Source organism: Castanea sativa, chromosome 3 (assembly GCF_040712315.1).
Source record: "Castanea sativa cultivar Marrone di Chiusa Pesio chromosome 3, ASM4071231v1".
NCBI classification, from domain to species: domain Eukaryota; kingdom Viridiplantae; phylum Streptophyta; class Magnoliopsida; order Fagales; family Fagaceae; genus Castanea; species Castanea sativa.
In genome coordinates this window covers 20,894,747-20,912,214 of record NC_134015.1, presented here as the reverse complement: position 1 = coordinate 20,912,214, position 17,468 = coordinate 20,894,747, and the positions used below count along the sequence as shown (strand labels likewise).

At 36.6% G+C, this 17,468-nt stretch overlaps 1 protein-coding gene across 1 annotated transcript; it reads right to left on the bottom strand.

The window, feature by feature from the left end:
• Positions 1-520: 520 nt before the first annotated feature.
• LOC142628657 (uncharacterized) lies at positions 521-3,878 on the bottom strand. Its single transcript, XM_075802707.1, has 5 exons — positions 3,774-3,878; positions 2,619-3,578; positions 2,470-2,572; positions 2,350-2,380; positions 521-1,199 (listed from the first exon to the last, which is right to left on the bottom strand). The coding sequence occupies exons 1-5, from the start codon at positions 3,876-3,878 to the stop codon at positions 521-523; spliced, it is 1,878 nt and encodes a 625-aa protein (XP_075658822.1).
• Positions 3,879-17,468: the final 13,590 nt, after the last annotated feature.

The following is a 17,468-nucleotide window of genomic DNA, read 5'->3' as shown; positions in this document are numbered from 1 at the left end:
TGAGCTCCTAAACTTGGTTGTTTGATCCATAGGCACATTAGTTGGTTTACTTGCTAGTAGACCCGTATCAGAAAGCAGTTCTAAAGTAAACTTCCTTTGACACAAACTAATACCTTTCATAGTCCTTGCAACCTCAAGGCCTAAGAAATACTTCAAGGTACCAAGATCTTTCAGTTTGAACTTGTCATCTAGAAAAACCTTGAAAGCATTGACTGCCTCCACATTATTGCTAGCTATTAGAATATCATCCACATAGACTAGTAAGATGAGAATTGAACCCTTGCTGACCTTAGTGAAGACAGAATAGTCTGACTTAGATTGAGTAAAACCATGATCAAGAAGAGTGAATGAGAGCTTAGCAAACCACTGCCTGCTTGCTTGCTTGCTTCAAGCCATAAAGAGACTTGGTGAGTCTGCACACCTCCCCCTTGCTGCCAAATCCTGGAGGAGGAACCATATACACTTCCTCATTTAAATCCCCATGCAAGAACGCATTATTAACATCCAATTGAGAGAGATGTCAACCATACACAGCAGCCATAGCCAAAAGAGTTCTAACAGTTACAAATTTTACCACAGGAGATAAAGTTTCATAGTAATCAATTCCCTCAGTCTGAGTGAAGCCCTTAGCAACAAGTCTAGCCTTGTACCTTTCAATAGAACCATCAGCTTGAAGCTTAATTTTGTACACCCACTTGCACCCAATAGGCACCTTACCAGGAGGCAGTTTGGTCATTACCCAAGTCTGATTGGCCTGAAGTGCATCAATCTCAGCCTTCATGGCAGTTTGCCACAAGGGATCAGGTAAAGCTTCAGCATAGGAAGTAGGTTCCTTGGCAACAGACAAGGCAACAGAAAAAACTCTATGTGTAGTAGACAACTTAGTATAAGAAAGAGTAGAGGAAAGCGGATAAAGGATACCTGGACTGTCAGTAAACATGGAATCATGGGAAGGTATGAGTGAGGCCATATTGCAGTGAAGACTAGAAATATTTGTAGAAGCTAAATTGCAGTGATAATCATGAAGGTATGAGGGAGGTTTATGAGACCTATTAGACCTTCTAACAACAGGTAAATCAGGTAAGGGAGCAGCAAGAACAGGAGGGTCAGGTGGAACAACAATAACATCTTGAGAAGAATCCAGATTAGGATGAACAAGATCTGGAAACTCATCAGGAGGCACAGCAAGGTCATTAGAACTGAAAGGAAGAGAAAACTCAGCAGAAAGAGGAGAAATGGACTTAGGAAGTGAAGGTTGACAGGGAAAAATATTGGGAGAAGTGGAAGAAAGACTAGGGGCAGATTTAGACAACCAATGTTTGAAAGGAAAGATAGACTCTTTGAAAATGACATCTCTAGAGAGAAAGACACATTTGGTGGACAAATCATACAACTTATACCCTTTGGTTCCAAAAGGATAGCCAAGAAATATGCATGCCTTAGCCCTAGGATCAAACTTGGATCTATTTCTAGCCAAAGTAGAGGCATAACATAGGCAGCCAAAAGATCTAAGATGATGATAAGATGGAGAATGACCCAAAAGTTTTTGATAAGGTGTGAGATTACCTAGAAGAGGACTAGGAAGTCTATTGATAAGATATATGGCTGTAAGAACACAATCCCCCCAGAATTTTAAAGGTAAATTGGCATGAAATCTCAAGGCTCTTGCAACATTCAACAAATGCTGATGTTTTCTTTCAACAACAGCATTTTGCTGTGGTGTTTCAACACAAGATAGCTAGTGTAAAATACTTTTGGAAGCATAAAATGAAGAAAGGGCAAATTCAGGACCATTGTCAGTCCTAAGCACCTTAATTGGAACCTTGAATTGAGTTAGAATCATTTGGAAGAAATTCTGAATTAAGGAAGAAGCATCAGATTTATGTTTCATTAAATAAACCCAAGTACATCTACTATGATCATCAACCAAAGTAAGAAAGTATCTTGAGCCATTCAATGAAGGGGTAAAATAAGGTCCCCAAATATCAGCATGGATCAAATCAAAACAAGATAGAGAAACACTTGTAGATTTGGGAAAAGGTAATTTGTGTTGCTTGGCCAAACGACAGATATAACAATCAAAAGAATTGTTATTATTACAAGAAGTCAAATCAGGTACAATAGAATTCAACAAAGCTAATCTTTGTGAAGAGGGGTGTCCCAATCTGTAATGCCACAATCTAACAACATTATTGGAAGTAACAACAGCATGAGAAGAGACAAGATCACATGCATTGACACTTTTATTACAAAGAAAAGATGGTAATCTAGATAAAACCTCTAAAACAGAAGAGGGTAAGGTGATGGAATTAGTACTCTGCAAAGTATACAGTCCTCCATGTCTCTTACCCAACCCAATCATCTTTCAGTGCTGTAAGTCCTGAAGAAAACAATAATGAGAAAGAAAAACACAGCAGCAAAAGGAATTTTGAGTCAGTTTACTTATGGAAATAAGGTTGAAAGAAAAACTAGGAATGCAAAGGACATGGTCTAGAGTTAGAGTTGCTGAAATTTTAACAGTTCCAATGTGAGTCACTTGAACCATGTCACCATTAGGAAGTCTAACTGAAATCTGAACAGAAGAAGTAATAGAAGTAAAAAAAATGAATGGAATGCACCATGTGGTCAGTTGCACCACTATCAAGAATCCAATCATAGGAACTAATATGAGAGGTATTGACAGTTGAAGAAAAAATAGATTGCTCAAGAGAAGGAGAAAAGCAAATATTGACACTTGAAGGGAAGACAGAATGCTCAAGGGAAGGTGAAAGGCAACTACCTGATAACTCTTGGGCTGGAACAGTCACTGAAGGCTGAGTAATGACAGTAGCAACCTGAGGAGTGTTGTTCAAACATGCCTCTGGTGGAGCTTGAGTGCCAAAATGACATTGAGAGTTCAATAATCCAATCAATTGCTGATATTCAGTCTTGGTGAGTGTGATAGGTTCACTAGCATGATCTTCAGCAGCAATGACATTGTTTGCCAAAGGCTGACCACCCTTGTTCTTGAACTTGTACCTAGGAGGGTAGCCATGCAGTTTATAACACTTGTCAACAACATGTCCCATGGCTCCACAATGAGTGCATTGTGGTCTACCACTCTTAGGCTTAGTAAAATTCTTGGTGTTACCGGACTTTGATCCTAGAGCTGCTAAAGTTGCTGATGTATCAACCAAGACTCTCTTCCTAGCACCCATCTTTCTCTGCTTCTCATCTTGAAGCAAAAGAGAGAACACTTTGCTCAAAAGAGAGAACACTTTGCTCAAAGGAGGCACAGGTTCCATAAGGAGAATCTGTCCTTTGATAGCTGCATATGTCTCATTCAACCCCATCAGAAAAGACATAGTGCAGTCCTCAATTTGATGACCACATGTACATGTCCTGTAATTTGAAAATTCATCCCAAAGTCCCTTGAATTTGGTGTAGTATGCATTGATAGTTAAATCTTCTTGGGTCAGGGTACTAATCTCTTTCCTTAATTCATAGATTCTAGGTCCATTTCCTTGGCCATATCTGTACTGTAAGTCAACCCATACATCTCTGGCAGTCTTGAAATAAACTATACTTGGTTGTAAATCCTTAGAAACAGAATTAAATAACCAAGCTAAGACTGTGCTGTTACACTTACACCAAGCTCTGTGATATGGATGATCAACAGATTGGGGCTTAGGAATAGAGCCATCAATGAAACCCAATTTGGTCTTGGCATCCAAAGAAATGAGAATTGCCCTACTTCAAGTGCTATAATTTTCTTCAACGAGAGGTTGAACTACCAAAGAAACACCTGGGTTATCTCCACTAGACAGGAAATAGAGACTAGAGGTGTTTTCCCAAGGCTGGACAGTAGGAGCAGTAGTACTAGAGGTGCTTTCAGACATACTTAGTGCAAAATTGATGATGATTTAGAGTCTCAAGCTAGAATTAGGAAAAACGAAAAATCAAGAATTGATTTTCTAGAGAGTTCTTCAAGAAACAAACACTGAAACTAGGTCAAATAAAGATGCAATTGACAATCTTGATAAGATCACAACAGAAAGGTATGAATTGGGAATTGAAACCCTAAGAAATCAAGATGCAATTCGCAATCTTGATGAGTTCACAACATAAAATTGTAAATTGGAAATTGAAACCCTAAGATCGAAGATTTCAATTTCAATTATGAACAAGAAAAACATAATCAAGAAGATGATGATCTTAATGCAAGAATCAACAGAAACATGATGAAGAAAATTTCTAGTTGATTTGAAAGAAGCATTAAGAAATCAAGAAAGAATGTAATTGAACTAGGAAGAATCAGAGATTACCTGACTTGAAAGATCTCTGAGTTAGTTCAGCTCTAATACCATATTGAATCACATACAAGCTTCGAAGGTTCTATCAATAGAGGAAATACGAACCAGAGAGAGAGAGAAATGTAAACTTGTAAAATGAATTTCTTGTATTAAATTATCAGACTCTGTTCTCTTATATAGTGAGAACAGAGGTGTGAACAGTAACAGAAATATTCACCCAATACAAACTGCTGTACATGTGTATTAAATTTATAACTAACCTAGCTAACTCATCAACTGTACAGTATTAAACGACAGAAATATATCATCAACTATACTAAGCTACTGTAGTTTACTCCTATATGTACAAAATACAAACAACAAAGATATGTATAACCTATCTAATACTTAACATCCTTCATTATGTAAAATTCTAGTTCCGCCTTCAAAGCGTTTAAGGGCATGAAAATGCCGAATAGCTTCTCTTACAACACAATACTTGGTAAAGCACTCCACCAACAGCCTGAACATGAATGCATAATGTTATCTACCGATTATTGGAATTAGAAAAGAACAAGAGTTGAATTTAAGATATTATCAAAAAATCTAAAACGCATACAGCTTTTAGTTCTATATTGATGTATTTCTAGGCAGACAAAAAGAAAATTTGGCTCCATGTAGCAAAAGGCAGAGAGCAAAGAAAAATGATTTCAGAAAAACCAGTTGTGTAAATGCATATTTGGTCTCAAGAGCACCAGGAAAGATGAAGAAACCACCTTAAATTAAGGTAAACTATATATGCATCTCCTGCCAAGAATTTTATGACAGTGGTTAGAGTCACAGCTTATGCTTTCCAAGATCACTTTGAATAAACAACACTATGCATTGTGCTTGTTGCTTATACTTTTTTTTACTTTGTCCAAGGTAGACAGAGAAGCTTCATTGCCACCTCTCACCTAACCAAAGAACAATCATGCTATACCAGGTTACATGCAATTCTAATAACAGACCACTAATCACAGGCAAATAATTTGACCATTCTTGTATCTGAATTCAAAAATGCCCCACAGGTATTGCTAGAAAAGGAACTAGGAAAGGAAACTAGGATCCCTTCCCGAAAGGATTTGATGTATTTAAAGAAAGTCAGATATTAATTTAGGAATCCTATACTCCAAGAGTCAATCAGTGATTATTGAAGGAAAAGAGTCAACTGTTATACCAACAGAAACAGGGTAACACCTTGACAACTTATATTATTGAACTCAATAATTCTAAACCTAATTAATGAACAATAACCATTTTTATGGAGCAAGCAAGCTCATCCATAACCAATATAAAGTGATATGGACTCATTTTTAATTGCATGATATTGACTATTATTATAGTCAAAGCTCATCGACTAACTGTTATTGCAACAACTCAGTTGCAGTTTGTTCAAAGAGACACATAATCAATGGCAACAAAAACCCTACTCAATGTTTATGTCTCAGGTAACAAGAGTTAACCTATTTCAAAAATAACAAGAACAACAATAAAAATTTATTAAATGATCTCATTTAATATATATATATATTAAACATGATCACTAAGATAGGAAAGATACAAGATAATATAAATTTCACGTAAACGATTTACCTAAGTTTCAACTGAAAAAGGTTTCCTTAAGATTAAGATTCATAGAAAGAGGCTTGCTTACACATGGGTCTTCACATTAGGCTGCAAACGCTTGTGGTCTTCAACCATCATTCCTAGTAACTCAGCAACATCTTGCACCCTACAAGTACATTACAACGAAACCACAAGATAATGTATGTTATACATTAACTTGAAATTTTCAAGTTCAAAACATAGAAACTAAAGCAAGCCAATAAAGATAACTTTCTAGAGAATTTTTTTTTTTTTTTTTTTCTTGGAAAAGTATAACTTTCTAGAGAAAATACTCCTGAACTGTGCTTTTTCATGCAAAACTAATGCATAGACGTCATTAATTGTCAATTAGATAATACAACAAGATTATTTAATTTGCAGGTAGTTTTCTCACTCTCTCTTTGTTTTCTTTTTTTTTTCTTTTTTTTTCCCTTTCATGTAAAAGGATTGTGGAGATCTTTGTTTAAGAATTTTCATTCTTCAATAACAACGATTGTTTTCATCTGCTAATCTTGAATCTCGGTGTCTGATTTCGTATTAGCAATAAGAGGAGTGCTCCAAAGGCCTTGTAATTTCAACTAGCAGCAGCTAGCACCAAGCATTGTTGCAACAGGATCATCAATCAACATTTTTATTGTGGATATTATCAAGTTACTTTTCTTAATGGAAGGATATTCTTAAAGGCAATTACAATTTAGAACATTCATAGTGGTCACATAATTATTTTGTACGATGGCTTATCTTAATTACTTGCTATGATGGCAACTTTTAATTACCATTACATATGTAAAACAAAATAAAACTAGTTCTGAGTTTTGACTCAACATAAAAACGAGATGGGACCCACCTGATAATTTGATTCGTCTTAGTGTTCACTTTTTGACAATAATAATTTACCTGTATTCATATCCATTCACGAAAACCAAGCATTCTTCTTGGTAGACAAGACTGTTGTAACAGTCTATGACCTGCAAAATTGGTGGGGTAAACTATTATGCAGTAAGGGATTGTGCAGTGCCCAATGCCGTGCCTATCTATGAACTTTTGTCCAATCCAATTTTAAATCATGAACTATGTGTTAGATAGCCCCACGTTGCTCAAAACCAATAGCACTTATTGCTTACCAGTAAATTCGTACATGTAATAAATTCAGCAACTCTCCCCCTCTAAATTCAAATATGACGTAAGAAAGAAAAAACATTTCTAACCAAGTGATACTTCTACCCTTTAAATTGGAAGGGATTTAGGGAGAAAATGGAAGGTAGGAGGATTCTGCAACAAGGGAAGGGTAGTAGGCAAACCACTGAGTATTTGTGCCATTGATAACGGGAAAAAGAGAAGAAATTTGTTTAACGTGGTAAATTATATGACCTTCAACTGATTTACCTTTCTCTAAGAATATTCAAATTTTAAAATCCTAGAGAGGAATAAGCAATTGATAAAATGAATAGAATGAACCCTGAGGAATGAGCAAGGTCAGGAGCGGAACTAGAATTTTGTGAATGGGGGGCCAAAATAATAATAACAATATAAAATTGAACCAATTTAATGGTGTCATACATGAAATATGAAGAGCTTGAGGGGCTAACCATATTTCTTTTGAAATTTTAGGAAAATTCAGGGGTAAAAATCTAATATTTGAGAAGTTTGGAGGGGGAGGTGCCAACCATATATTTTTTGAAGAATTTAGGAAATTTTAGGTGTAATTTTATAATATTAGAAAAGTTTGGGGGGCTCTCTTCTAAGTGGGTCCACCCCTGAGCACAGTCAAGATGGAGTAAATTGGCATTGTAAAACAATCAGTATATAACAGTAAGTCTAGAGGGAACTCCAATACACTTATTGATCCAAAAAAAAGAAGGAATCTAAAAAACTTGATCGTGACAATAAGTAATTAACTGAAACTTGGCACATTGGTAGGAGTTCCATGTTCTTGGGAACTTAACCCCAAAAATAGGGATCAATTATTTTATTTTATCTCATTTTCTTCTTTGACAAATGATAACGTAGGAACCTTTCTAAACATGACCCTTTTTACTCGACTAAAGCTAGTAAAATTTAAGGGCAACATATTATTAAGTTTTCATTTCTTGGTTTTATCAAAAAATTAGGGCTGTCAAAGCACTCGGCTAGGGATTTGACCCTAAATACTTTGAAGAATCAAAACATTGTTGCTCATAAATAAACCAAATCTGGTCTTGCTGATATGCTACTGAAGTACCTGTCATAAGATTCAGCTCTTGTATACGCTTGGATCAGCCAATTATAAGTCTCAGTATCAGGTTTCATATAATCTGTTATGCAAAAATAATTACAAGTATTTAACACCCAGGGGGAAAAAAAGATAATTAAGTACAAACCTTGAACAGTTGAAAACAGGCTGGAGAGTTCATTTAACTAAATTAAACCTACATAATGTAATCAGGAGTCTATTTTGACAATTGAATCAATAAAGTTAATATTGCGGAGGTTAAATAGAGGATTACATATTATTCTGTTAAACTAATTGGTTTCAAATTATGGATATTGTAAAGTTTCAAAGTCATAAACATTTCCAACTTCCAACGGAAATAACATAGATAGAAATCGGATACTATGAAGCACCAAAGGAAAGAAAAACAGTGTGAAAAGAAGCAAAAGTCAACCAAGAGAGCTTAAAAACCTTTGGCAAACCAAAAAATAAGAGTACAATTTAGTTTTATTTTTCAATTAACAAGTATCAAATATGTAGCAAACAGTTTAAATCAAGGTGCCTGTTGACCAATTTTTGCATGTACAATAAGTCCAATTAATTTGATAAAAATTGGACTAATACAAGAAAGCATTGCAACTCTCAAAAAACAAGAACATTCACTAAACCCGCACTAGGCCAATGCAAAGGAGAAACCTCCTGGCAGAAGAAGGCATTGGCCAGAACTATTTTAACTAGTGACATTGATTTGTCTTGACATAGTTTTTGTTTCCCTTTCCACTTTATTTCCTCTTCAATTGTATTTGTTGAGGAATTTCTTCTATCTCTACCCTTTTCTCTATAAGTAAATATTTCATTTAATAATACATAAAAGAGGTGCCACCCATGTATACAGGATGTATACAGGATATATACAACAGGAATACCAATATTAAACACTAAAAGTAAATCAATCAAACATCTCAGGAAAAGTAACAAAAGAGAACAACCCCAAGGATTTATCCTCTATCTCTTCTCTTCTCTTGTTTCCTTTACGTCAAAACTCATGTTCCTTATCAAAAACGTGGTTTTCTGTAGTGGATCCATTCAAAAAGGGGGTAAAGTAGAATAAAAACAACTAAAAACTACTAATTCATATATATTGTAAAATAACCAAAGTACATCTTTAGTGCAACACATACACTAAAATGATCACACCAGTTCCCATGGAAAAAATCTTATCAAAGTCAGTTAGCAACTGGGCAATCATCTTACCATTAATGATAGTGCACTACCGAAAAAGGCATAAGCTTCCCAAACATTTATGAAACAAAGCAATTGCCCTGTAACTAATTCTGAATAAATGAACTGAAGTATGGCTCTATGGGAGGAGGTTGGTCCGCCAATGCCGCGAATGGGCTGTATGGGGTTAGCCTTTGGAAAAATATACAGGGAAGGTGGAATCTCTACCTTCATCAACTTCAAGGGCGGTGATTAAGGAGTCTTTCCTTGAGTTGCATCGTATTGCACAGAATAAGAGAACTACTAGTGGTCGTATGCAATCACACAATCCATTCACTAGGAGTCAAAAATTTACCAGGGAAGCACATGCATGGATACGGACACAGGTACAAGTACAGATACAGTACAATGACACGGCAATTTTTGAAAAATTAGGACACTAGTCAGCTGGGATACGTATATTATTTTTTTTTTTTCAAATTTTACAAAATTTGTTTTATAACAAAAATTTTATTTGTTTTTAAATAATTGTTAATAATTCTTTTGTAAGTATATTAAAGCCTAGCCTATATATATATACTTGTATCTATTGTCTACCTAAATAATAATAAAAGAATAATAAAAAGTTAACTTATAAAAGAAAATTTTAAAAAGAAGTTGGCTTAGGACACACAAACAAAACAAAAGGGCAAAAGGGGGAAATCAGTAACCTAAGCACGCACGAACAAAAGTCACAAAAAAAGGCAAAATGGGGAATATGAATTTGGGTCTGTCCTTCAGTCCCTCCTGTGTGAGAAGAAGAAGAAGACAAAGACAAAGAAGAAGAGATCTATGATGAAGAAGAACAAGAACATCTGCAAAGAAGAAGAAGAAGATCTGCGATGGGTTGGGTTAGTTAGTCAATTTTTTTTTACAAAGCATGTCCCGACCGTGTCTCAAAAGTGTCTGAGCTGTGTCCAGGCCGTACCCAATTATTTAAAATAAAAATTTTTAATTAAAAAAAAAAAAGCAACTGCGACCTAGGGTGGCAATTCATGTTCACAGGTCGGGTTCATGTCATGTCAAGCCACGTGTATTCGGCTATATGGGTTGACCAGAAGCCAACCAGTTCAGTAAACATGTCAGAAATCCTCAACCCAAACACAACATGTTTATTAAACAGGTCGACCCGACCTAACACGTTTAACTTGTTTAATAATCAAGTCATATTAAGATCAATACAAATGACTGATTTCATAATCTATTTGAATAATAGGTCATACCAAACCTATATAATTTTTATTAATTCCCATATATCTAAAATTAAAATACAATTACAACTATAAATATAATAATAAACATATAAAAACAACTATTGATTAAGCAATAATATTAAAATAACTAATAATTTTGTAAGCTAAATGGGTCAAATAAGTCAGACGGGTTCACATATTGAACATAAACACGACCCATTTATTAAATGGGTTAGCCATGTCAACCCAAATATGACCCGACTCCGTTTAGCCTCAACCCATGAGCTGTTTATAAACGGGTTAGTCATGTCGGGTTCGTGGGTCATGTCAGATTTTGCCACTCCTAGCTGAGACACGCGTACAGCCGTGTCCCAGGAGTATCCCGTGTCACGTACGACATGGATATAGCACCCAATTTGCCGTGTCCATGCTTCCCAGAATTTTACACAAGCAGTCCATGACTGGAAATTGAAGTCAGAGGAGAGGATACGTTGTGCTGATGGTCATCTATTCAGGAGGGTTCAAGATTAGATCCTATAATAGCCTTAGCCCCTACAAAAGTTGAAAAGTTCCCTTGGAAATGCATTTGGAAGCCTAAAGTCCCAACAAAGGCAGCTTTTTCTTTCTCTAGGTTGCTTCTTTGGAAAAAATCCTAGCAACAGATAATTTGAGAAAGCATAATATTATTTTAGTGAGCTGGTTTTGTATGTGCAAGGGGGGTGGGAAACATTAAATCACTTGTAGAGAGTTGTGGGATATGGTATTTGCTCTTTTTGAGGTTCAAAGGATGATGTAGATTTACTAGCTTATTAGCAAAGGCTGTTTTGGGCAACATCGGAACAGTGAGATATGGAAGGCCACTCCTCATTGCCTGATGCAATGCATCTATAGGGAAAGAAATGTAAGAAACTTTGAAGGGTGTGTGAGGAGCCGAGGACACATCTAGAAATTGCATTTCTTTGAAAACTATATTAGAATACTTGTCAGCATCAGAAAGCTTCTCTTTCTCAAACTTATTAGAGTTTATAGAATATCGTACTCTTAGAGCTTAGTTGTGATGAACATCTATAATACATTGTTTGTAATTGTTGAATTCTTGTTTTTCCAATACAACTCAGTACTTATAAATATTTAAAAACAAAAACAAAAAAACAAATTCGTAGCGCATAATATCTTCATGTAAAAGCACAAAAAAAAGGAAAAAGTTGTTGCGAACCTTCTCCATATTCATGTTCTCAAACGTTGCAAAGGCAATTTCAGGTATGCCACAAGTAGCCTAAATAATAGAAACAAATGTAATCAGTCTGTTGCAAAATCTGTAACTAAAAAAAACTAGGTCAATTTTGTTATCTAATTGTTAAGTTATTGTAACACACACATTAAATGAGTTTTAACCCACAACCTCAGTCTCCAGCCACTCTTGTGGGAGGAGGAAGTGCCATGTAAGCCAAAGTTTATAAGCAAACAACTATGCCAATTTTGAGCAAGCTGGAATAGTTTACTACAGAATTAAAACATCAGCTGATACTTCCAGTGTTATTCTAACCACCATATTTAGTAGTTCATGAAGATTAGTTAAAAACAAAACAAAACAAAAGTAAATTACACTGACATTCCTGAGGTATAGTGAAAAAAGACTTTAAATGCCATACTGTTCCCCCAAATTCTAAAAATGATTGAAACTCCTTCGAACTTAAACAGAGGGTTAAAGTTTATTCCCAATTAAACTAAATTCAAAATCCCAAACATCATCTTGGGGTTCAAGTAATAGCCCAAAGGTAATGGCATTTTTTGTGGTGCCCCATATATGTGTTCAAAGCCAATCTCTCCCTCCCCCACTACCTACCTATCAAAAAAAAAAAAATCAGAAACATCATTTTTAATTAAACATTCCACCATTTATTTACTTTTCTTCTCTTCTTTCTCAACAACCAAACAAAGCAAAAAAATTAAAATGAATAGAATGAATAAACCTTCAAGAGAGCCAACAGTTGTGGGAGTGGGCTCAATAGGGTTGTGGGGCCGCTATTGTGGGTTGCAACAGAGACTTACGGCGACAGTGGTGGCTAGGTTTTCATCAACAACCACATGTGGAGGTTTGACAAATTAAAAGTTGGGGATTTGGCTTGGGTTATTAGCGGCGGCAGCAGGGGGAATGTGTAGATTAGCGGTGTGGATGGCATGAATATAGTAAGTTAGGCATTGTTTGAAACTATAAAGGAAAATAACAACTCGAGTTTTTGAAACTCGAGATTTACATAATAAATCGAGTCTCAAAAACTCGCTTTATGCTCGCTTTGGGCTTGCTGAGGTGGACAAAATGCCACCTGGATCTCGAGTTTCTAAAACTCGTTTTACTTTAGATAAAACTCGAGTTTATAAAACTCGAGTTTTACTATATCTTATTTTAAATTATGTTTTTTATACGCATGGAACTCGAGTCTTAGAGACTCGAGTTTTATGAAAGTAACTCGAGTCTTATAGACTCGATTTCCTCTGGACTGTTTATTTAAAACTCAGCCCGTGGCATTAACTCTCATAGAGACTCACTCACCCTCAGTAACACACAGAGAAAACCTAAAACAGAGCTCTCAGCCTCACTAACTCTCACTCACCCTCACTAACTCTCACTCACCCATAACTCTCTCACACCATAACTCTCTCACACCACTCACTCTCACAAAACCATATTATCCACTCTCACTGCTCTTCCCTCTCAGCAAATTCATATCTAAGGTAAGGGTTTGCATAATTTGATTGTCATTGTAGTTGGGTATGTTGTCTATGGGTGTGGGTTAAAGAGTTTTACCATTTATTTTGTAGATAGTTAACATAACTTAGTTAATTTATCAATATTGTGAATTATAGAACTTTGTTTTGTTAGTGTTAATTTTTTGAGTATTTATTTGTATAGTTTTTGTTATCAAAATTTTATGCATCATTTTATTTTTATCATGATCTTACAAATTTCTTTGACTTTATTTATCATTGTTTGGGTATGAAATGGGTAGTGAATGAATGTAATGAATGAGAATGGGTATGTAATTATCAAAATTTTATTCATCATTTCTAGGTTTTTATTTTTATCATGATCTTACAAATTTCTTTGACTTTATTTATCATTAGTTTGGGTATGAAATGGGTAGTGAATGAATGTAATGAATGGGAATGGGTATGTAATTATCAAAATTTTATTCATCATTTCTAGGCTTTTATTTTTATCATGATCTTTCAAGTTTTTTTTACTTTATTTATCATTGGTTTGGGTATGAAATGGGTAGTGAATGAATATAGTGAATGGGTATGTAATCATGCTCCTCTACCCACCTAGTTCTTTCAGAACCCTTTTAGGCATTATAAGTCACCACACAATGGAGTAAGAGATAATTCTGTCTCTCCATCCACTAGGATTAGAAGTTTTACGTCTTGGCCTTTAGATATTAATGGGCACTCTATAACCTGGCTTGAATATGTTCATTGGTAAGATTGCATTACTTTTTTCCCTCACTTTATGACTATGTGATTTAACTAACATAGGACTTGACTTGAACAGGTTCACAATGCCTGATATTGTTATAATCATATACCATGGTGATCCGCTTAAGAATCCCAATGCGAACAAGGGATTGCCATTTGAGGGGCCGGGTATGAAAACCTATTATGCCGAAGTTGATCGTAGGTTGAAAACCCTTGATGAATTGAAGATATTTGTCATGGAAGAGTTGTGTAAGAATCCTGATGCGTACAACATGCAAATTACTTATCGTATGCCAAATGAAATCATGAAGCACCGGATTAATTACAAGTATATGCTAATAGAAAAAGACAAACATGTGAAGATCATGTTTGACAAGTTGGAGAGTATAGCTGAAGTAAGTAACATTGAGTTATACATACAGTTGGAGCCGCGTGCAGTATGGCAAGAGGATATCCAACAAACAACCACAAGCTTACAAGTTGTGATTCCAGATGCTCAATATGAGTATTCTACACCTGTAGAGGATGATGATGTTCATGCCGATGGAGATGATGATGATGATGATGACGACGACTATGTTGATGAGACTACTGTCGTTAACAATGATGATGACGATGATGATGACGATGACGACTATGTTTATGAGAATCTTGCCATTAACGGTGAAGATTTTGCCGATAAAGATGACTATGAAGACATGATTGAGAGAGGGGACTTTCAGGACTTTGGGGACTTTGAGAGGGACATTGATGACGATGAGACATTGGACGATGGTAAACCTGATGCAGACAATGTTATTAGTGTCCAAAACATTACAAACACAATCCCTGCCTACGCACCTCCTGCGTTGTCATTCTCTGCAAATACTTGGGAAAATATGGTTGATCCTTCGCATATTGAGATGCCATTTGTGTCTACTTGGAGAGAGGGGATGAATTTGTGCAAAGGGTTGACTTTTGCCAGTAAAGTGGAGGTGAAGCGCGTATTAACAATTTGTACCCTCAAGGAAAACAAACACTTTAAGATCACTAGGTCGACGAGGAAAAATTTTTGTGCGAAATGCGTGCATGAGTCATGCAAGTGGTATGTCTACGCAGTTATGAAGCCCGAGCTCCAAAATCTATGGATGGTCACCGTGTATGTGGGTCCTCACACGTGTATACCGACTGGGGTGCGAAATGATGGTAGAATGATGAATTGTAATTTTATTGCAGCAGAAATCCATAACAAGTTACATGAGGATCACACCACTCAAATTAAGCATCTCAGATCTCTGATAGAGGTGAAATATAATGGCCATAAGCCTTCTTACTACAAGGTATGGGATGCGAAACAAAAGACGATTGCGCTTATGTTTGGAGATTGGGAAGAATCTTACCAAAGGCTGCAAAAGTTGCTAATGGCGTATATTGATCAGGACCCGACTACCCAGTTTTGCTATCGTGTCACACCCACCGATGAAGATCACACCGTATTGTTGCATTATGTGTTTTGGTCTTTCGGTCCATGCATATCAGGATTCAAATACTGCAAGCCGGTTATCAGTATTGATAGGACCCATCTGTATGGTAAATATCAGGGAAAGTTGTTGGTCGCAATGGCAACCGATGCTAACAACAAGGTATTCCCTCTCGCCTTTGCTGTTGTGGATTGTGAGTCAGGGTCCAGTTGGAGGTGGTTTTTACGATGCCTCAGAGAAACGATTTGCCACACGATACTCGACGACGGCATTTGCATAATTTCTTACCGACATCTCGGTATCAAAAACGCCATTGCAAACTGGCCTAGAAGGGATGATGGAAAAGCAGGGGTATTTCATAGATATTGTCTTCGACATGTTGCTAGCAACTTCAACACCCATTTTCAGAACTCAACTCTAAAGTCAGCGGCGTTGAAAGCGGGATATGCTAGTCAGGTAGTTAAATTTGCTACCATAATGGACTCCATTAAGCAGGTGGAAATTGAGGCCATTAGGAAGAAGAAGAAGGTGACGGGGAGGGATGGTAAGGAAAAGAATCAAGATTATCTTCCATACACATACCTAATGAGCGAGGATGTGGACATGTGGACCCAGTCATACGATGGTGGGAGACGTTTTGGAGCAATGACAACCAATATATCAGAGTGTTTCAATGGTGTGCTGAAAGGTGCACGGGGCCTTCTTATTGCCACGTTGGTTGAGTTCACTTGGAACAAACTTGTTCAATATTTCCACGACCGGCACAAAGAATACCATTATGAGTTGTCAGAGGGTAAGAAATGGAGTGAATATGCCTTATCCACGTGGGATGGAAATAAGCGTAAATCTGAGAAACACTATCTCAAGCCATTTAGCAATGAAGAGCTGATATTTCAAGTAGTTACCCAACTCAACATGTGTAGCGCAGGAGGGGGAAACCACAGTTACGAAGTTCGGTTACGGGAAAAAACATGCAGTTGTGGGAAATGACAAAATATAGGGATCCCGTGTTCACATGCAATTAGAGTATGTGACTATTTACATATTGATTCGACCATGTATATTCACCCATGTTATGGTTTGAACCATGCCCTTAACACTTATGAGCATGCATTTATGGTTCCTAAGTCACAGTCATTATGGAGGGATCCCATGGGGCCAAAGTGGTTGCCTAATCCGGCATTGTTGCGGGCCAAAGGTCGACCGGTGAAGTCACGAATAAGGAATGAGATGGATGGAGTGAGGAATAAGGATCAAGAACCGGGATGGCGGAGGGAGGACGCAGATTTGATAGAGAGTCAACCCAAGCAGACATGTGGACTGTGTCATGCTTCCGGGCATAACCGCAGAAAATGTCCGCAGTCCCGTGGTGCTTCCACAAGCGGCCATGTTCCACACTAGGTAGGTTGGCAAAAAGTTATGCATCGGTTAAATAATTATTGTTCATTCGATGTTTACCTAATGTTTACTATCTTGTCTCCTAACGTAAATACTCTACGTTTTTCAGGCATCCTTCCATGGACGACATTTTTGTCATGCGGACCGCTGATCTTAGGAAAAGTGACTACATTGTATTGGCTCTATGTGAACTTTTTGATTGTTGTTGAATGTACTTGTAATTCTCTATCCAATGTACCTCTATGAAGATTGTGATTTGAGTAGTATGGTTAGAATTGCAAATTAAGCGTGGTTGGACATGTTTAGAATGGTGATATATTGAGAATGACTTTTGTTGTGATTTGAGTGCATTTACATTGTAAAACTATGCCTGAAACAGAGCATTTTCTGCTGAGAAAAAAAAAATTTGCCTAGTGAAAATCGAGTTTTAGAGACTCGAGTTCCACTGGGCAAATTTTTTTGAAATAGGGCATGCCTCTCTGCCTGAAACAGAGCATGCTCCTGCTGGGGGAAAAAAAATTGCCCAGTGGAAATCGAGTTTTAGAGACTCGAGTTCCACTGGGCAAATTTT